The sequence below is a fragment of the Belonocnema kinseyi genome, chromosome 10 (genome assembly GCF_010883055.1).
Source record: "Belonocnema kinseyi isolate 2016_QV_RU_SX_M_011 chromosome 10, B_treatae_v1, whole genome shotgun sequence".
NCBI lineage: Eukaryota > Metazoa > Arthropoda > Insecta > Hymenoptera > Cynipidae > Belonocnema > Belonocnema kinseyi.
In genome coordinates this window covers 54886906-54908968 of record NC_046666.1, presented here as the reverse complement: position 1 = coordinate 54908968, position 22063 = coordinate 54886906, and the positions used below count along the sequence as shown (strand labels likewise).

Here is a 22063-nt window from a genome sequence, read left to right as displayed (position 1 = left end):
TTTTGGAACATTAAATTCATTTAAATTCCTGTTCTAAACTACATAAAAGGTCGATTTTACTCCAGGCCAGTTTTTCTATTTTCAATAAAAAAAATTAAATTAGTATGGGGCACAAATGGGGTATCAAAATATAAATATCTGTGATTGACTATAAACACACTCTTGTTCCGAATTAAAAATAAATAAATGCTCTATATGGGAGATTCCGAGTATACACCTATTATGAGAAGGCGAAATAGATTGAAAATAAATATAGGTAAAAGGAGGAGGAGGTCTTGACTCAAGATGTAATGTCAAATGTGCTAAAATTAAATACTGAAGTATTTTTGAAGGCTTGATAGTCAATTCCATATTAAATTATTAAAAATTTATTCCTACGTGAATACCATAGATGTCAATTTTAAACTTATGAATAATTTTTGATACAGTTTAAATTTGATAAAAAGTGAATTTTCTTTTTGTAATAAAATTAAAAGTTTAGTAAAGTTATCAAGTTTTTACACAATTTAAAATGTTACAATTTAAAGCAATTTCTAAAATTTTACTGGCTTTGAAAACGGATTTTTTGCAGCATCAAAGACTGCAAAGTTATAATATTATTTGTATTTTCAGTAGCATTATACCAAATAAAATAAGCATTGTTTTCTAAAACTAGTTTTTGTTTATTATTATATTATAATTGAGAAAAGTAGGGCATAGCTCAGAAAAACTGGACAGGCCCTGACAAGTTTGCCATATGTAGGGCAAAATCTGCAAAAGCGTTACACGCCATGTATGGTCCTTGCTAGTTGACCCATCCAGGGCCACGCCAAAACTATGGAAAACTGGTCAGTGCCTTGCCAGGCCCACTTTTATATTTCTACATGTTTAACTACTACCCTATAAATCTCCTATTGGAATAATGAAATCTTTTCAAATATTCTTAACCCTTATAGGCCCTATAAGATCCTTCATAAATGTTCCGCAATTCCAGGAAATTCTTTAAACCCGTAAACAATTTTTTTCAAATTCCTTTAAATGATTAAAATATTTGTAAATACCCTCAAATTTATTTAATTTCTTTTAAACTCTTGAGAATCCTTATAATACCCTAAAACATTTAAAATCCTTGGAAACTGTTTTAAGAGCTTAAACATTCTTAGGAATATTTTCAAATATCCTAAATCTTTAAAATTCTTAAAAATATTTGAAAATCTTTTAAATTCTTTGTATTTCCTTTAGTTCGTGTGAATAAATTATTTAAAATCCATTTAAATAACATAAAATCTGATGACATTCCTTGAAATTTTTTGTAATATCTGAAACTCCATAAAATCCTTTGAGATCCTGAGAACTAATTAAGATACCTTATAAAGAGCCTTTAAAATAAAACCTTACAACATTTTTAAATATTTTAAAATCTTATAAATCCTATGAAATCCTTCTAAATCTTTCGAAATTAAAAGAAATTCTTAAAAACCGCATATTAACGGAAATATTTGAAATACCTATAAATATTTGAAATCCTACGAATTGCTATAACTTTTGTGATATTATTTGAAAATCATAGAAATAATATCAAATGTTTAGGATTTTTAAATATTTTCCTGAAAATAGTTACAAATACCCTAAGTCTTATGAAATCTGTCAAAATCCTTATGAAGTTTAGTCATTTACTTGCAATCCCATAAATTTTACTCCAATCTCTGAAAAGCCTTTGAAATCTTTGAAGGAATATTACATCCTTTAATTAACTCTCGGGTAATCTCTTAAACTGTCGTTAAATATTTAAAATCTCTTGAAATTCCTCAAAATGTTTAAAAGCTGTGAAAATTCCTTAAAATAATACAAATCCTTGGAAATTCAATGAATTCAATCAAAATATTTTCAAATCCTCTGCAGTCATTTCAATCTGTTAAACTCATCCTTATGAATCCCTGGGAATCTGTTAAATTTTTTGAATTTTTTTTCAAAAAATTAGGTAGAACGGCTTTTTGGGCTGGTTCCAAGACTTTTATCGGGGTCTTTAATTTTTGTATTTGGTTAGCTAATTTTTGATTAGCATTTGGTTAAAAGAAGGTTGTAAAAATGGGAAACATGTCAAATCGAAAAGATGAATCAACTTTATTTACATATTACTTCTTTAAATAGAAAAATAAAAATTATATATACACTTACTCTATTTTTGCTTAATTTACTCGAATTAAAAAAATGTTGTGATTTTTTAAACTATGTCATTAGGTAAAGACGGCTACTAATTTTTTTTTAAATTAAAATTTCAGTATAACCAAATTAGTCTCGATTAGAGGGGCAAAACAATTTAGAATACAAAATAAAAGTTTTAAATACCAAATAAATATTATGAATTCAAAATATCGAATATCTATTTTCTCGCGTTATTTGTTTATCTGTTTTTAAGGTTATATAAATATTTTATAAGATGCTTGAGAAAACTAAAAAGGATTTTCGAAAACTTCATAAATGTTAAATAAAAATTTCAACTAAAAAGGTGTTCTTCCAAAATAAACAGTTAAATTTTTAAACACTCTAAATCATCCAATAAAGATAAATTTTCGACCAGTTGTATTTTTAACCAAGAAAGTTAATTTTATAACAGAACTGATCATTGATATCATCGTAAATTTCCCCAAAAATGTTAACAGTTTCTTTTAAATTTGTTCAAATCTTCTCAACATTTAAATTATTTTAGAATCTTTTAAAAACTTCTAAATATATTTGGAAATAATTCAAAGTTAATATTTTGAAACCTTCAAAATCTTAAAATTAGTCTTCTAAAATAAAACCGAAATCGTTAAAAAATTACTTAGAAATCTTGTTGTCCGTACCTCTAATTTTGTTGTACAAATTTCGTAAATTTAAGATACGCTTACATATAAAAGTATCAGAAATTTCATTATATATTCCGTATACCAGCGTAAATTTCAGAATATTTCTAACTGTGATGATTTGCAGAATATAGAGTTACAAAATTTAGAACATTTATACGTTTTTTGAGTCTTATATTAAAAAATGGATGAAATTGGTATTTATTTGCTGATTTGTTTTGTTTAATTGAACCCTACTTTTTATTGACGAAACTGAAGAGCATAAAATATTTTATTGTCAGAGTTTATTGTTAGAAATCCTGCAACAATCCTTTTCAATAAATAAAAGTTCCATTCAATCTTAATAAACAATGGCTCCTTTTGTTCTATGAAACTTGATCTATTATTTGCTTGAAAATAGCAAGCAAAAAAAACACACCCCAAGATCATGTAATTGCGTAGATTAAAATAAGCATTATCAAAACAAGCTACAGGGAAAAAATTTGTACTTGAGGAATTACTGAACTAGTTAAATTGTGGCGGATATGAGAAAAATTCGTTGAATTAACAATAACTATTCGGTAGTCATTTCGAACTGGTCTGTCATAATCACAGAACTGATAATAAGTATTAAAAGTTGGTGCCGTAGAAGTTCAATACGATTATTACGATTTTTAAATACACGGGCGTGGCGGTGCGCTACTCAGGTGTGTGTCGCAACAAAGATGCGATACGACAGTATACAGTTGTTTCAGTGTGGATTAATGTGGTGCGTCCCGGCATCGCATCGACGAGATTCAATAAAGAATCACAAATCAAAATTACAAAAACGATAAATCAATGGAAATCAGATGTAAAATAATGTTATTTTTAAGAATAATTGCACTCTTTGATTGCAATTTCATTTTTTTTTGTACGAAGTTGAAATATTTGGTTAAAAATTGATCTTTTTGTAGAAAAAATGCATATTTTTCGTTCGAATTCATGGTTTTAGTTGATAAATCATTTATTGGGTTACAAATGCTTTTTTATTCTTGAAGATTTATCATTTTAATAGAAATTATAAAACGTTAAATAATTATTAATTTTTAAAAATTCGAGTGATTTTAAGCGATATTAAGAAGTTTTGAAAAGATTTCACTATGCTTTGAAAGTTTAAAACGTTTCAAAAGTGTTTCTAAAAAATATAATTTTTTATTGTTACAACATAGATTTTTAATGCCATTCAAGAATTGAGAAAATTTTGAAGATAATTAAAAAAATAACTTGAAATTCCTGGAAAAATTCCAAAAATTTTATTTAAAAAAAATTAATTTTAATAAAATATTTAGAACGATTAAAAACAGCAAAAATAGACTAATAAATAAAAATGATATAATCATTAATTTATAAAAAAAGGAATTTTTTAAAATTTATATTTTTTAGTAAAAAATTGAACTATTTCATTGAAAATTTTTCGTTACCGGTTATAAATTTTAATTTTTTGATTTTCTTAGCTAAAAGTTTATGTGTTTTGTTAAAAAATCGTCTTTTTTGGTAAAAAAAAAATCTATGAGTGCAGCTGACTAAAAAAGCAGTCGTAATAATTATTAAGATTATAAATGGAATTCTGTGTTTGGGTCACTTTCCAACTGAGTGGAAAAGAGCTAAAACTGTACCAATTCCTAAGCAAGGAACAAATCATTATCTTGTTAATAATTATCGACTAATAAGTCTTCGTTCACATCTAAATAAAATTGAGTAGAGAATAATTATTAAAAATGAATTATTAAAAATTTTTTATATAAGGATTCATGTATTGAAACCTGTGTTAGTTTTGAAATCTTTTTAAACATTCTGTTAAAAATATTTTTTCGAAATAAAAAATTATTTTAAATTTTGTCAGCTATCTTAAGAAAATTGCTGTATTATCTTTAAAAATGTCAAAACTCTTAAAACGCTTAAGAATTTTCAAAACTCTACAAATATTTAAGAAAATTATTTAAAATTCTTCTAAAATTATCTAAAATTCCTTCAATTTAAAAAAATGGGAATATTCTCTTGAAATTAATTATTCAGGATAAAAAATTATTTTCAATTTTCTTCTAAATCTTAATAATTTTTTCATAACATTTAAAGACTTTTGAAATGCTCAGAATGATTCTAATTTTTTGATTTTTGAAATCTTCAAAAATATACATTTTTTAAATCCTGTCAAGTCTTAAATTACTCTTCAATCTTCTCGAAACCTTTAAATATCTCTCAAACATCCTCGATTTTTTTAAATTAATAATAGTATCGTTTTTATTTATTTCTGGATTTCTTGGCCTTTTTAATCTGTCTAAATATTATCTTAAAATTAATTTTTTCCAAGTGAAACATCATTTGCAATTTTTCCATATTAAAAAATTAATTCTAAAAATGCTAAACTGGAAACTTTTAAATTATCTCCTTTAACATTCTTTCAAATCCGTTTGATTTTTCTAAAAATATAAAAATATTCTAAAAATATTCTAAAATTTTATAAAATTCTATGAAATACTTTTACATTATTAAAATAGATTGAAAATTAGTTAGAAATTATTATAAACAACAGAAAATTTGAAAATGTCCCTTATTTTGTATTTGAAAAAAAAAATTTTTTAATGATAAAATGGAAACTTTTAAATTATCTCTTTTAAAATCCTTTCAAATCCGCTGAAATTTTCTGAAAAAAATTCTAAAAATTTCAATTTTGTAAAATTATACAAATATTTTTCACATAATTAAAACAGATTGAAAATTAGTTAGAAATTATTATAATTAGCCTAAAATTTGAACAATAGTCCTTATTTTATATTTCAAATATTAGAAAATGTATAGCACAAAAATAACAATTTTTAGCTTAATTGGGCCATTAAATTTTGAACAATTCCCAAGCTCCTTTAAAATTTAAATTAGGACCGTCAAAATAAATTTAAAAAATTTATTATTTTTAAATTATTCATAACGCTCTTAAAAATTCTTTTAAAAATTCTCAACTGGAAGCTTGAGTCCTTAATTTTGGAAAATGTTCTCCAAACTACAAAAAAGACGCGCGCAATTTTAATTTTGTTCTAATGAAATTCATAAATGTTTTTATTTTTATACTTTTTGCATGAAAATCATTTCGTCATTCTACAGGGATAAAAAATTTAATTTTTTGTGTAACAAGCCTAAATTGAAAGCAAAATGTGAGTTTTATAATAAAATAGAGCAAAAAAAATGTCAAATTTTAATGTTTTCGAAAAATTAAAATTTTTATAGAGAATTCACCTTTTTATAAAAAAAAAAATCAACTTTTTGTTGTCATGTTGTACTACTTTGTTGAACATTTGTTTTATTGGCTAAAGCTTGAACTTTTTTCATATAAAGTCCATTTTCAATTTAAAATTTTAATAATTTATCTTCAGTTTCAAAATTGATTGAAATGATTGATTATTTTTTCCCAAAATTGTTTTCATGTTTTCGTGAACATCAAAGTATATATTTGCTCTGAAAAATATTAAATCATAAGTTTTTTTCAAAGCCTTACTTTTTAATCATGTTTTCTGTATGTTTTGTTTTGAGCGATATGGTAAAAGATACAACATGTCGACGTGAAATATTTAATACTAAGCTCAAATATTGTCACAAAAATATCCGAGGTTTAAGTAAGAAAATTAAATATAACTCAGCCCACCAAAAATGTTGGCACTGGCACGGGTCGTTTCTCACAAGTGGTTAGAATTTTCTTAGTTAGTATATAAGGACCACAAGGCTAATACCCACAGCGTGCAATATTTTGCGTTAGGGAAGTGCGTTGCGTTTGTGTGCGTACAACAAGTTAAGAATGTGTCTCTCGTGTGTGTCCTCCCTCCATCCTTACTTCCTTCCTTCTGATATACAAATTAGGCTAAATATAGAAGTCCCTATATAAATCGGAATATTTTTTTTCGTGACGAAAAGGGCGTGCAGAAATCACAAAACTCTGCCGTGTTTTTTAATTGAAAGGCGTTCTGTGAAATATCCAGTCTTCCACTTTGTTTTTAACGGACTTTATTTTCGCAAATTTTAAAGCTTCCCGTTGCTAAAATTACAGTCCCATTTAAGAATTCTTCCTGCATTATATTTAATTATCATAGAAACAGTTCTGTAAAATTTAAAATAACGTTGGTCTGTAATTATTACGGATTTTTTTTCTCATATCCGCCTCATCGGAACTAATTCTGTAATTCCTCAAGTGCAAATTTTTTCCGTGTACACGGAGAAACTATCGGTTGTAAAATTTGGCATTATCATATTGATCTTCACAAGAGTTCGATGGCAATCTAGAATACATGCGAGAAAATAATATTATTGTCACAGCGATACGAAGAAATACTTTTCTGCATATCAATTGTGAACATACTAAAAACAGAATACACCAAATTCTCGCTTTCTGTCAAGTGTCGGGGGTTGGCTTCAACTGGCCTTGGACTGATTTCGGAGGGACAGAAACGTAAACAGTGAGGGCCGCCTGACAAAATAGGTGAGAAAAATTACCATTTTAAATGGGAACGTGCAATGAGACGAAAAACATTTGAATAAGTGCTTCGCAAAAATTCCTATTTAAAATAGGAAAATGTCTCCGTTCTGCTACTTTGAAAACACATAGGAAGAATGTCTTTACTACTGTGTTTTGTAAACTTCGCAGTTACTAGAGATTATAGAAACTTTCTTTGGTATAAGTAGAATTATTTAATCATTTATAATTATATTGCATTAAAATTAGGGATCATCCGTAAATTACGTTACCCCTTCAGGGGGAGGGGGGTCTCACAAAACCTACGGTTTGTAACGGATAGGGGGGGGGGGGGTCCCAGTCAAAATAACATTACACGTATATTCACTTTTTAGAATTTAGAGAATTTTTTTGCTAAAAGTACATATGGTAACGTTTTTAATACGTTTCCAGATGATGAATGTTTTTAGTGTAAAATTAATCTTTTTGTTTTATAATGTATGTTTTTAATTAAAAATTTAACTTTTTGGTTGAGAATTCTTCAATTTTATAAAAAATTCGTCGTTTTTGGTTGTAAATTGATCTTTTTGTTTAAAAATTCTTCTTTTTTAGTTGAAACTTTGATCTTTTGAGAACTCTTAAATTTGACTAAAAAATCGTCTTCTTTGTTAGCAAATAATTGTTTTTATATAAAATTTCTTCTTTTCAGTCGAAAATTAAACTGTTTGTTTTAGAATCCTTGAATCTTGTTAAAAATTGGTCTTATTGTTAATAAACTAAGACTTTGGTGAAAAATTTCATCTTTTTAATTAAAAATTGAACTTTTTGGTTGACAATTCTTGAATTTGATTGAAAATTCATCTTTCTTAGTTGAAAATTAATCCTTTCTTTTTAATTAATATTTTTGTTTAAAAATTCATATTTTTTGTTAAAAATTTAATAACTAGGTTTTTAAGTTGAATTACTTTATCAAAAATATAAAAAAATCCTTTTTTTTTTAAATTCAACTTTTTGCTTGAAAATTAATCTTTTTAGTTGAAAATTCAACTTTTTGGTTGAAAATTCTTGAATTTTGTGAAAAATTAATTTTTTCGGTAGAAAATTAAGCTTTTTGTTTAAAAATTCATATTTTTGGTTTAAAATGTAATAACTAGGTTTTAAAGTTGAACTAATTTCATAAAATCAATAAAGTTCTTTCTTGGAAATTCCACTTTTTGGTTGATAATTTTTTTAATTTTATTGAAAATTCGTCTTTTTTAAGTAACAAATTAATCTTTTTAGTTAAAAATTCAACTTTTTGGTTCAGAATTTTTGAATTTTGTCAAAAATTCATTTTTTTCGGTATAAAATTAATCTTTTCGGTTAAAAATGTAACAACTAAGTTTTAAAGTTGCACTACTTTCATAAAATCAAAGAAGTTCTTTCTTCGAAATTCCACTTTTTGGTTGGTAATTCATTAATTTTATTTAAAATTCGTCTTTTTAGGTAACAAATTAATCTTTTTGTATACAAATTCAACTTTTGGGTTCAGAATTTTTGAATTTTTTCAAGAATCCGTTTTTTTTCAGTAGAAAATTAATATTTTTGTTTAAAAGTGTATCTTTTGGTTAAGAATTTAACAACTAGCTTTTAAAGTTGAACTACTTTCTTAAAAATTCGTTTTTTGGCTTCCGATTTAAAATTGTACTTTTTTGTACAAAGTGCCTTTTTTGCGGTTGAAAAATTACTTTGGTAATTGAAATTTTATTTATTACATTTTTGGTCAAAAATGACTCTTTTTTAAGTAAGAATTCAACTTATTGTTAAAATTGAACTATTTTGTTAAAAATTCGTTTTTTTTGTGTTGAAAATTAACCTACTTTAAAAAATAAAGTTTTGGTTTGAGAGTTCTTGTATTTTGCCGGAAATTCTTATTTTTTATATAAAATTTACTTTTTGATCAAAATTTCATATTTTTTATTTTATATTTAAACTCTTTTGAATAGAAAATTTGTCATTTTGTCTTAAAATTTCAATAAAGTAGTAAAAGAAACCAACTATTTCGTAGAATTTTTTTAAAATTTAAAATTATTGTTTTTAATTAAAAGTTTAACTATACAATTTTGGTAAAAAATGTACCTTTCTTAGTTTAAAAATTCAATAATACTCGGATTAACTGCCAGACTACATTCAATTAGGCAGAATTCAACACTTACTCTGAACATCACTTCTTTATATTTTAATAATTGTTGATTAATTACCGAAGTTTATAATTCACCACATGGTTATAGAGGGGGAGTGGAGGAAAAAAATTGCCCAAAATTGGTATCGTAGTTTATAGATGATCCCATAGTAACTTCTTAGTTTAATATTCATAATAGTTTTTTTTTTAATTAGTAACTTCACAGTTAAATATTCATAATAGCAATTCTTCAAATAGTGACGCTATATCTTGGCTTGTAATTGTCTTATTGTAAAAATAAATATTATAACATCAAATTTTACAACCGGAAGTTTCTCCATGATAAACCAACACTTAAAATATCACTCTTATGTCCATGAGTACCTGCACTTTCTCTATAACAGTTTCTCGATATTTCGCTATAAGCCTCCCACTCTGAAAAATTAATATAAGTAAATTTTCGTAATCATATAGGGTAATCGGTACAATGATTGGCCTCAGGATTTTTTCGAGTTTAAAAATCTGCAAAAAAAATTATAAACATCGAACGTAATCCCAAAATATAAAGATGGATAATACATTTTATAAGGATTCAAATTACCATAGCAAGTTCAGCATTAAAAATAGGAATGATTTATATTTAAAGAAATTAACAATTTGCCACTGAAATGTGCTGAAATACATAATTATTATAAAATAAAATATTATTATAAAAATATTTCTACTGTCCGCCCCCCCCCCTGCCTCTTAATGTACGTAATTTTTAGTTGCCAGAAATTGTTTGCTAGTTATTATTGCTAGTAGAAATAAGCAGGGTGTACGAGAACTTAATTTTCAAAATTATTCCCGGAGTTTTCCTTGAATAATTTTTCATTTTCCTTGATCAATAATGTTCAAATACCAGAATTTTAATCTTGCAATACTTTTAACATAGTATTTTTTATAAACGGAATAAAACAGTATTGCAGATACAAATTTAAAATTTCAAAATTGAATAGTTTATTTTTAACAAATAAAATGGATTTTCTACTATAAAATATGATTTTAAACAAAATACTTGAATTTTTAACGAAATAATTAAAGTTTTAACAGCATACTTAAATTTTCAACCTTAAGAGATAAATTCACAACAAAAGAGTGTTATAATTTATATTTCAATCAAAAATGATGAAATTTTTATGAACAAAAAATAATTTTAAGAACAAAAAGACGATTTTTCAACAAATAAAGATTTTTCACTTATAAAAGAAATAAAAGTCTATCTAAATTGTTGAACCATCAAGCCAAAAGACGATTTTTCCCTAGAAAAATCGAATTTTAAAAAGAATATGACTTCAGTAAAAAATTAATTTTCCATGAAACTGATGTATTTTTACCCAACAAAAATGAAATTTAAAACTAAGAAAATGATTTTTTTATCAAAAAATGAGAATTTAAAACTCTAAATGATCAATCTTAAAAAATTGAATAGTTACATTTTCAGTTAATAAATTAATTTTAAACAAAAACACGCTTTAGCACTAAACAGTTAAATATTCAACAAAAAACAACAGCCTTTAATCAAAATAATATATTTAAATTTATCCAAGTATTTGAATTTTTAACTAGAAAGATCAATTTGAAAGAAAAATAGTTAGATTTTCAACGAAATAGATGAATTTTCATCTAAAAATATAAATCCTAAGAAAATGATTTCTTAACAAAATGATTCAAACGAATCTTTCAACAAAATAGTTTACTACTCAAGCAAATAAGAAGAATTTTTAACCAAAAAGTTGCCTCTTCATAAAAAAGTGAAATTTGTACCAAAATAGGTGAATTTTTAAACAAAAAAAATAATTTTCAAAAAAATATTTGAATTTTCACTCTAAAAAGATTCCAGTTGACTTTTCAAGATTAAAATACGAATTTTTTACCAAAAATAAGTTTCTACGCAAAAAATTAAATTTTCAATCCAAAAAGACCAATTTGTAACAAAATAGCTGAATTATCTAACAAATATATTCATTTTTATATAAGAAATATGAAATTTGCACTACAGCAGAATATTATTAATAAAAAGGACTACTTTTTTTAAGTAGAACTTACATACAGAAAAGATTTCAATTTAATTTTCAACACCATAATATAAACTTTAAACAAAAAGTAAATTTTCTACGAAATAGTTAAGTTTTCAACAAAACCGTAGAATTTTCAATAAAAAAGTATGAGTTTTAGACATAATTATTGAATTTTCAAACAAACAGTGGCATTTTTATTTGATAAAAAAATGTGTCTTAAGACAGATGAATTTTTAATTTGAAAAAAAAATTTAATAGTTAATTTTCTATTCAGCAGAGATTTCAGATCTTTTTTTAACGCCAAAATATTCAATTTAAACAATATTTGTCCAAGAATAATGGAAATTCTACCAAAACAGGTAAATTTTTTAAATAAAAAGACAAATTTTCAAAAAAGAATTGAATTTTCATCCAAAAATATTTCAATCGACTTTTCTACACAAACGTACGAGTTTTCAAGAAAAAGTAAATTTTTTAGAAAACAGTCGAATTTTCAGCAAAACAGTTCCATTTTTATCCATGAAATATTTCTACTAAAAAAGGTGAACTTTTAAATATAAAAGACACATTTTTAAGAAAAATAGTTTTAATTCAAAAAATATTTCGAATGACTCATCAGCAATGAAATATGAATTTTTAACAAATTGTGAATGTTCTACGAAAAGAGTTGAATTTGCAACCAAAAAGGATGTTTAAACAAAAATTGTTAATTTTTTAACTAAATAATAAAATTGAGGACTAAAAAGATATGAAAATAAATGGCCACACATTTATAATATAAAGGCATTGTTTTATGATTATTGTACTTTATTATATATTAAATATTCTTTCATATAAGCATATTTAAATGAGCGGGCCAACCATTGGGGGGGGGGGGGGCAACCACAGTACCGATTACCCTAAGTATGCCATATTATAATTACTAATAATTTATTACATGTAATAAAAATAATTGTATATATACATAATATGAGTATTTCTTCTGAACTTAAATATAAAAAAACATTCGTGACTTTAGATAAATTAAAAAAAAATTCGAATTTTTTAAAAATTTATATATACCTGATGTTCGTCATCAGAGCTCACGATATACGCATCTAAAGGAGGTCCTTCAACAGTAGTAATTCGTTTCATTTCTGCTCTTAAAAGGAGCAATCTCATCGCTATGTTTTTTTGTTGACTATGGGGGCAAGATTTTCGGGTGTAACCTTTGTAGTTTAGGGGCGGATCTCTCAGTCCTTGATCATCAGCACTCGTCGCGAAACCTGAAAAAAATAATAAAAAAATTTTAGTCAACCTATATACTGAAATGATCAACATCAATACGTTATTTTTATTGAAAAATATTGGAAATAAAATCAGATTATCCACATTTATAATATAAAAGAACAAAAATTATTCTTTGGAGGCGCCGGGTATCGATCCCGGTACCTCTCGCATGCTAAGCGAGCGCTCTACCATCTGAGCTACGCCCCCAGATATAAATATGTGCTTAAATCTCCTTCGAGAAGCAAAGAAAATAATGGACATGAAAATAATGGTTCATTAAAAATATAATGTCTTTATTATATAATGTCTATTATATATTGATAGTGGAATTTCTTCAAATTAATTTTTTTTGTGTTTATCTATCATGAGTGAAAAATAAACTTATTAAGGAGTTGATGAAATAGAAAAAAATTTAATGTGAATATACTTTAGGGAGAATTATGAATAATTTTGCAACTTTTTAAATTTATTTCAATAAAATAGAGACATTTTAGAAATATTATTTATTTAGCAAACAAGAAAATAGATTAAGATTCTCAAAAAGATAGTTCACTTGAAATTCAAATTAAAAATGCAATATCTGCGTCTGAAGTTTCAATAATCGTTTTATTTATTATACCTAATTAATACAGATAACAAAATAATTATTACAAAATAATTATTGAAAAAAGACACCCTCGAGAATTAGAAGAATTTAAAATTACGTTTATAAAGCTCCAAAATTTTGAAAATATGAATATTTATATAAGTGTCTTAGATTTATTTATGCGATAATTTATTCTTATTTAAACAAATAAGTTAAAGGGGTTTTTCTAGATTTAGAATCTTTCAAAATCCACTATTTACAAAGTACTGAAAAACGTTTAACAATTTTACTAAATATTACAAATCTTGACTTTAAAAAAATATTTATTACTGGAAGCATTTTGTATGCAGGCAATATTTTGACGACACTGGTTCTATGCTGGTCCCGATAATGTCCCATGGGAAACCAGAGGGTGTTCTGAGTGGTGCTCAGGTATCAGGTGAGTATATTTCGAGTAGAAGGTAAAAGTTCCTTTTGAAAAGTGAAAGTTGTTCGAGCTGATCGAGAATGTTGACGACAACTCAGACAATAAATAATGTCGGTCCCGCGTATTTCCGAGAGTAATTCCGTATCAGGCAAGCAGCATTCATTCGAGGGTTAAACTTCTAATATTGTCGGCAAGGAAGAAACCGGCCCTTAGTTGGTAAATCGAAAATCAATAATAAATAATACATAATCCTGAATAAAGTTAGTTAAATATCAATCAGTATTGCCATATTTATTTGTTGCATATGGAAAATAATTGTATTAAATATGAAAAGTATACGTAAATAATATGTAAAATGCTACAGGCAGTCAATTTATAATTTATTAATTTTATATAGCAAAAAAATTCTTTTTTATTTTAAATATATTTAAAAAATATATGATTGATTATTGAAAAAAACAAAATTTTCTTATTGAAATTTTCGCAGTCAATTAAGATGATTAAGAGGAAAATAATAATTTAAATAATTATGAAAGTAAAGTATTTCAGGTTACAATTTTACAATAATTTTATCTGTAAACTTGTTGAAAATTGATTTCCTTTTTGCTAACTAAAATTCTCCCTTTTTTAAAATTCTTCTGTCTATTTTACACTGCTTCACACTTCTATCATATCATGTACTCTTGATCCATTTTAGTCGCCACGCGTGGCGCCACAGTTTATAAACCGCAGCTGATGCTTGAGAACCGGTTCAAGCGAGCACTGCTTTCCAAGCTGATTTTTCATAACACATTTATTTTAAGGTAGTCGTGCCAAAAGTCAAATATCTGAAAAAAAGTTTTTCCATGATTTTAAGAATCAAAATATTATAAATGATGTCATTTCTAATGAAAGGCATTCTTTTTTAGGAAAATGTTAAAATTTTGCACACAAAAAAAATTCATTTTAACCATGTTTTTTACAATTGAATTTTTTCTGATCGTCGTTCTTACCAATTTTTGAAAAATTATTGCATTTTAATAAATGAAAGCTTATTTTTTTCGGTAAAGCATTCTCTACCATTCTACTGTTTCCAATTTTGAAAGTAAAATTTTCTATGGCTGAAATCGTTAAACAAATTTTGCAGGAAAACATTTTTAAACAAATAATTATATTTGAGGATTATTTAGTTATTTTAAAAATTTGAAACAGAAAAATTGTAGTGAATGCTTTTCAGGAAAAAATAAGCTTTCATTTATTAAAATGCAATTATTTTTCAAAATTTGTTAAGAAGCGATGGTCAGAAAAAATTAAATTGAAAAAAACACGGTTAAAATGAATGATTTTTGTTGTGAATTTTAACATTTTCAACAAAAAAAAAGTGTTTAATTTGAAATGACATCAGTTATAATATTTTAATTCTTAAAATCATAAAAAAATATTTTTTCAGATATGTGACATTTGGCACGACACTACATTAAAAGTGCCCCATGTGAATAAATGATTGAAAATAATAAATTGTGTACGATTCTACTTGCGACTAGGCTTCAAAATCATTATTGTTATTTATTTTTAATAATTAATAGGTCAGGCTTAATTACCATTTACGCAATCAATAAATTCGGGAAATAAATTCAACTGTTTTTGGATTAAAATAAAAATCTTCTTGGTTGAAATATTAAATATTATATTCCTTGTTGAAAATTCACCTTTTTTTTATAGAAATTAAACTGTACTTAGTTAAAAGTCGAACTACTTTGTACGAAATTCATTTTTATTGGTTGAAGATTCATCATTTTAGTCGAAAAACTTTTGATCAAAATTTAACTATTTTGTTGAAAATTATTTGGTTTTTGGTTGAAAAATTATTTATTTTTTTAATTTAAATTGACCTATTACATGTTTGATTGAGAATTTACCTTCTTCAGATAAAAATTTAACTAGATGGTTGAAAATTCCTCAAATTTGTTCAAAATTAATATTTTTCGGTAGAAAATTAATCTTATTGGCGGAGAATTTATTTCTTTCGTTGAAAATATCTTGAAAAATTCAAAGATTTGTTTGAAAATGTATTTTTTTTTAATTTTGGTTAAAAATTCATATTTTTCCGAAAATTTCTTAAACTGAAAATTTAAACATTCCATTTTTGTCAACAAATTATTTTCTTTGATAGAAATTGAATCTTCTTCATTCAAAATTCATCTGTTCGGTCGAAGATTTATTTTATTTGATTAAAAGTTAATTTTGTTACCTAAAATTTAATTATTCGGTTTTGAGTTGAAAATATATCTGTTTTAGGTAAAAACTCGACTATTTTGTGCAAAATTTGTTTTACCTTTTTGTTACAAAATTATTCTCAGTAGTTGAAATTTCATATTCTTTTATAGAAATTCCTTTTTTGTATTGAAAATTGACCTATTTTATTAAAAATTCATTTAAAACCATTTCTTTTTGTCAAACTGAAAATTTATCGATGCTATTTTTGGTTGAAAATTCAGCTTCTTCAGTTGCAATTCAAACTTTTTGGTTCAAAAATCTATTTTGTTAAAAATTAACTTTGTAACTGAAAATTTAATCATTTCATGAAGAATTCATTTTTTATATCGAAGATTCATTACTTTGGTTTAAATTTAACTATTTTATTTTAAAAAATCAATGTCTTATATTGAAAATTTATTTTTTAAATAAACATTTAACTATTCCATGTTTTGTTGAAATTTAGCTTATTCAGTTGAAAAATTAACTATTTGGTTAAAAATTCCTCTAATTTGTTGAAAATTAATATTTTTTTTATATATAATTGGTTGGAATTTCATTTCTTTGGTTGATAATTTCTTGAAAAATTCATGTTTATTCATTCTTATTGAAGTTGACCTATTTTGTTAAACATTTACTTTAACAAAAAATAATGATAACTGAAAATCTAACTATTCCATTTTTGGTTGACAATTCATCTTCTTCAGTTGAAAATTTTAATTTTTGGATGAAAAATTATTGATATGGTTTCTCTGTTTTGTTTGAAAATGAGTCTGCTTTGTTTGCATATTCAACTAATTTGTTAAAAATTTGAATTTTTTGTTTCAACTATTTTTGCTTGAAAAATATATTTTTGGTCAGAAATAACAACTATTACTCTTTTCTTAGAGATTTTTTAAATTTGTTAAACCTTCATCATTGGTTGATACTTATCATTTTTATTAATAATTTTTTTATTTTCTTTTTTAATTTTCATTTATAATATTAATTGATAATTATTTGGTTGATGTTTTGTATGACTGTTGCCGCTAAAAGTGTTTGAAATATTGTACTTAAAAGCAAACTTTTTTTGCATTAACATTATTAATTGTCTAGGTGTAAGGTTGTTTGTATCCCTAAAAAAATTGAAAACGGCCAGGGAAAAAAAATGGTCAGAAAAAAATCAGGAAAAGTCAGAGAATTTCGAAATTTGGATTTTGTAGTAGTAATTTTAAAAGTAACAGCAGAAGAGAGCTTTTGAAAAGAAATGTTTACAATTAAAAGAAGACTTTTATTATAAATTAAATAACTTTTATAATAAATAAAACTATTTATATAGATTTTCATGAGTTCGTAAACAAAAAATGTATAATTATAATTTAACTTTAGCGCATTATGCAATATTTAATAGCACGATAAAGGAAATATAACATATTATGTCATTTGATTTTAGTTTCATAGTTGCATATTGTTGCACATAGCTTAGTGACTTTTAATTCTTTTAAATCCTGTTATGAAACGTAAAATAACCTCGCTCTACCGGAAAGCGATTGCTCGTTGTCAATTTCTGGTATTTGCCGCTAATTATACTAACCACTCAACGGTTTATATTTCAATATTAGATTATTCCTACTCGTTTTAGAAATGTTGATAAGATATATTATCATATTTCAAAATATAAAACTAGGTAAATTTTTATATTATATGTTGTATGGATAAAAATGTGTTCAAATTAAAATAAATAAAAAATTTTAAATTCTACAAACAATTTCAAATGGCACTTTTATACATTATTTATTTTAATTTACCGGAAAGTAAAAAAAATCCATGAGTACTAGACTTCATTTTCAAAATTCCCTGATTTTTCCTTGACTAATTTTTCATTTTCCTTGATCATTAATATTCAAACATTTTAATCTTGTAATACTAATAGTATTTTTAACATAGAATATTTTGTAAAAGGAGTGAAAGAGTATTTCAGATACAAATTTCAAATTGATTAATTTATTTTTAACAACAAAGTCTTTCCCACTATAAAAGATGGCTTTTTAACGGAATACTTAAATTTTAAACAAAATAATTAATTTTTTTAACATAAAAGTTGAATTTTCAACCTAAAAAACAAATTCTCAGGAAAAAACGGTCATAGTTTAAATTTTAATAAAAAAAGATAAAACTTATACAACAAAAAAATAATTTAAAAACCAAAACACGTATGTTCAACAAATAAATAATTTTTTATTCAAGAAAGAAATAAAAGTTTATTTAAGGTATTAAACCTTCAGACTGAAAGACGATTTTTCTTTACAAAAATGGAGTTTCCAAACAAAAAATATGCATTTTTAACAAAAAATTAATTTTCCACGTAACTGATGCATTTTTGCATAACAAGAATGAGAAAGAAACCAAGAAGATTCTTTTTTTTTTACCAAAAAAGGAGAGTTTACAACTAAAAAAGATCATTTTAAATAAATGGAGAAGTAAGATTTTCAGGTAAAAATTAATTTTTGAACTAAAAGAGGCTTTTCCACTAAACAGTTCTATTTTCAACCAAAGACATAAGCTTTCAATAAAAAAAAATAATTTCAAACAAAAATCGTCAAGCAAAGAAGAATAATTTTTGACCAAAAAGTTGCATTTTCATAAAAAATGAAATTTTTACTAAAACAGATGAATTCTTAAATCAAAAATTTAAATTTTCAACAAAAAATACTTGTATTTTCTGTTAAAAAAGATTCCAGTTGACGTGTTACAATCAAAATATAAAAATTTAAGCTAAAAATAAGTTTCTACGAAAAAAATTGAATTTTCAACCCAAAAAGATGACTTTAAAAAAAAAAAGGATGACTTTTAACCAAATTTTTGAATCTACTAAATCTACTAAATAGTTGCATTTTTATCCAAAAAATGTTTAAATTTGTCTCAAAACAGATGAATTTTTATTTAATAAAAAAACAAGTTTTCAAAAAAAAGTTGAAATTAAATCCAAAAAATATTCCAGTTAACTTTTCAAGATTAAAACATGAAGTTTTTTAACAAAAATTAAGTAGCTAGGACAAAAATTAAATTTTTAATTAAAAAAGGATGAATTTTTAACAAAATAGTTAAATTCTCTACGAAATAGTTATATTTTTATCCAAGAAAGATGTAATTTCAACTAAAGCAGGTAAATTTAAAAAATGAAAAATAAAAACTTTAAAAAAAGAGTTGAATTTACAACCGAACAGTTACATTTTCATTCATAAAGATGAAATTTCTTCTAAAACAGATGAATTAAAAGAAAAATCTTTAAATTTGCATCCAAAAAGGATTCCAGTTCAATTTCCAACACGAAAATAAGAATTATAAACAATAATTTAATTTTCTGCTAAATAGTCGAATTTTTCAAACAGTTGTATTTTTGTGCAAGAAAAATTAAATTTCTACTAAAAGAGATGAACTTTTAAATCAAAAAGGCAAAATTTTCAGAAAAAATAGTTTGCGTCCAAAAGAGATTTCAGTTTACTTATCAGCAACAAAAGAAATGGTTAAACTTTCAAACAAATAATACAATTTATAACTAAAAAGATAATTTTCAGGACAAAGTTTTTACGAATTTAAAAAAATTACGTACATGAATGACGAGCCCCCTCTCCTCTATATAGAGAAAAATAAATGTTTAAAAGTATATGTTCAAATGGTGTACGAGTACCCAGACGTTTTTAATGCAATTTTATTTATTTTTTATTTTTATTTTGAATGTTATTTTATTGTAATTTGATGATAATAAAAATAAAAAATACGAAAAAAAGAAAAAAGAGGGAAGGGGATGTGGTTGGCCGCCTTCTCATTTTTCTTTCCTCTTTTCTATTTTTGTCCAAAAATGATTTTTTAAATTTAATTTAATTTTTTAATTTTTTAGATTACATTAGGATTTTGCTCTTGTTTGTTTGTTCGTTGTGATCCAAATTTGGTCGTTGGATTCTTGTTTTTTTTTTTAACAGAAGTTTGCGTATTTCAGTTAAACCTTTTCGATTTTTAACCCTAGATCTATAGATGCTACGATTGAGCATCCATTTTTCTCCGTATACTGTACAAAATCGTAACAAAATGTCTCGACACCCCCCCCCCCCCCCCCCCCCCCCCCCCCCCCCACTCCGAGCTTGGACGTAATTTAAGTGAGGTTCCTTATCATAAAAGGCAATACAACGATTTCCTCTTTCAGAAAATGGATTTTTCTGTGATGAATAAAGATCAATGAGCAATTGCCCTTATTCAATCTTTAATACTTTTATTCTATATTTACTTTATTTTTCAACAGAAAAACTGATGTAGATAAAGGCAAATAATATTGATATGATCACAATCAGTCATAATTCTGAGACTGACTTAAATTAATAAAACTGCTTTTTTTTGTTCAAAGCTAATTCCACTTTTCAGAATTTTCAGATAATTTTTTCTTTTTGCCAAGCATGGGGAATTTTCGAAAATTGTCAAAGGAAATATTCGTATTATTAAATGAACATTAATAAGAGATCTAATCTTATCAAATGGATGTATGCATGCATGATAATACGCTGATCCTGGTTGCATAATGTCCTCCACTGGAGGCTTTGATTGCTAATCGGTGCTCAATCTGTACGAAGACTATAAAAGGCCAGTGCAAATATAAATTAGCATTAGAATCGAAAATGTGGATTTCGAAGTTGCTCTTTTGTAGTGCGTTTTTAGTTTGGGCGAGTGCCGAAGAAGTCCTTCTTGACATCCCTCAAGGAACACTCAAGGGGTTGAAAACAACCACAATTACTGGTGGAAAACCTTACTACAGTTTCAAGGGTATCCCATACGCCAAACCTAATGTTGGACCGAATAAATTCAGAGTGAGTTTTTATCAAAAAAAATGATAGCGTCAATCGGGGGAAAGCTGGGCCACCCGGGGCAATTCTAACCACCTATATAAAGTCATATTGTAAGAAAAATGTTTTTTAAGGTTGATCAAGAACCGAACTTTTGAGAACAGTAAAAAAGGCTGAACTCTAGAGAACGATAGCTGGGTCCATGGTTTAATGTAACTATTTATTGAATATTTGGAAGTACATTTAAAAAAATATAAACTTAAAAAAGCCAAATTGTGTAACGAAATTGCACATTAAGTTTTAAAAAAGTATGTTAAAACAGTAGTTAAAGAGTACATATAAATTGCAATCGACTCATTAGAGACAGTTATAAAAAGAGGGAGAAGAAAAGAAAAGAGACATAGAAACCACCACCTTCTCTTTTCTTTATTATATATCTGTCTTTGTTTATAATTTATTTATATTATTTATTTGTCCTCACCAGGGAAAGCTTGTATAATAAAAAAATTTTCTTGATGAGAAAGCCTTTACAATAAAAATTTCCCTGATGAGAACAAAAATGACGGATAAATAGTAAAGAAAAAAGAGCGAGGTGATTTGGATCTCTCTTTTCTTTTTTCGCCTTCCTTTTTTCAATCGTCGATTACAAGGTTGTTCAGAAACATATTTCTCTCATTTGAAATTCTTTTGTGAAATCATTTTGCGTAAACTGACTTTCTTGATTTAATGTTTTTTAAAGCACTGTTTTTTTAATATACTTCTTTTTAAGCCTTTTTGTGCAATTTTATTACACAATATGATTTTTTTTAAGTTTATAGTTTTCTAAAAATGTATTTAAAAAAATTTACTTGAAAAAAATGTCTTTCAAACTTCTTCAATGACTTCCCCGTGGACAATAAAAATTACACATAGTTCTAAACTATATACAGGGTGTCTAAAAAGTCCCGAGACGGTTGGATATTTCCTCAGGTAAAAACCTTGAAGTTGACCTTCATGGCTTTTTGAAGGTCAACTTTGTTTTTTTAAATAGAAATCCCCTTTTTTACATTTGCAATCAATAGAGCGGAAAATTCTACGTTCCGGTACGTACCCAAGTCATAGGTCAATTGTAACGTTCAAGGTCAAAGGTTATTTGTAATTAACAAAGTTTTCCAAGAGGTCAGTGCAATTCCTGAAGTAAATTTCAACGAGAAATTAATTGATGAGCTCTGTATTGATCTTGGTGAT

General features: G+C 25.4%; 2 protein-coding genes and 1 non-coding gene across 3 annotated transcripts in view; 1 reads left to right on the top strand and 2 right to left on the bottom strand.

Moving 5' to 3' along the window:
* The window catches only part of LOC117181119 (xaa-Pro aminopeptidase 1-like), a 276118-nt gene that overhangs the window by 54577 nt on the left and 199478 nt on the right, over window positions 1-22063 (bottom strand). The window contains exons 3-4 of the mRNA XM_033373686.1: window positions 12568-12770; window positions 9830-9880 (exon numbers count right to left, since the gene is read on the bottom strand). Of these exons, the coding sequence (XP_033229577.1) occupies window positions 9830-9880; window positions 12568-12770 (254 nt within the window). The remainder of the gene's footprint in view (window positions 1-9829; window positions 9881-12567; window positions 12771-22063) is intronic.
* Window positions 12909-12981, bottom strand: Trnaa-agc. The gene has a single exon. It is a non-coding gene; the product is annotated as a tRNA-Ala (tRNA).
* LOC117181694 (esterase FE4-like) overlaps window positions 20657-22063 on the top strand; it is a 35122-nt gene continuing 33715 nt past the window's right edge. Inside the window, exon 1 of the mRNA XM_033374624.1 lies at window positions 20657-20860. Within this exon, the coding sequence (XP_033230515.1) occupies window positions 20672-20860 (189 nt within the window). The 5' untranslated portion in view covers window positions 20657-20671. The remainder of the gene's footprint in view (window positions 20861-22063) is intronic.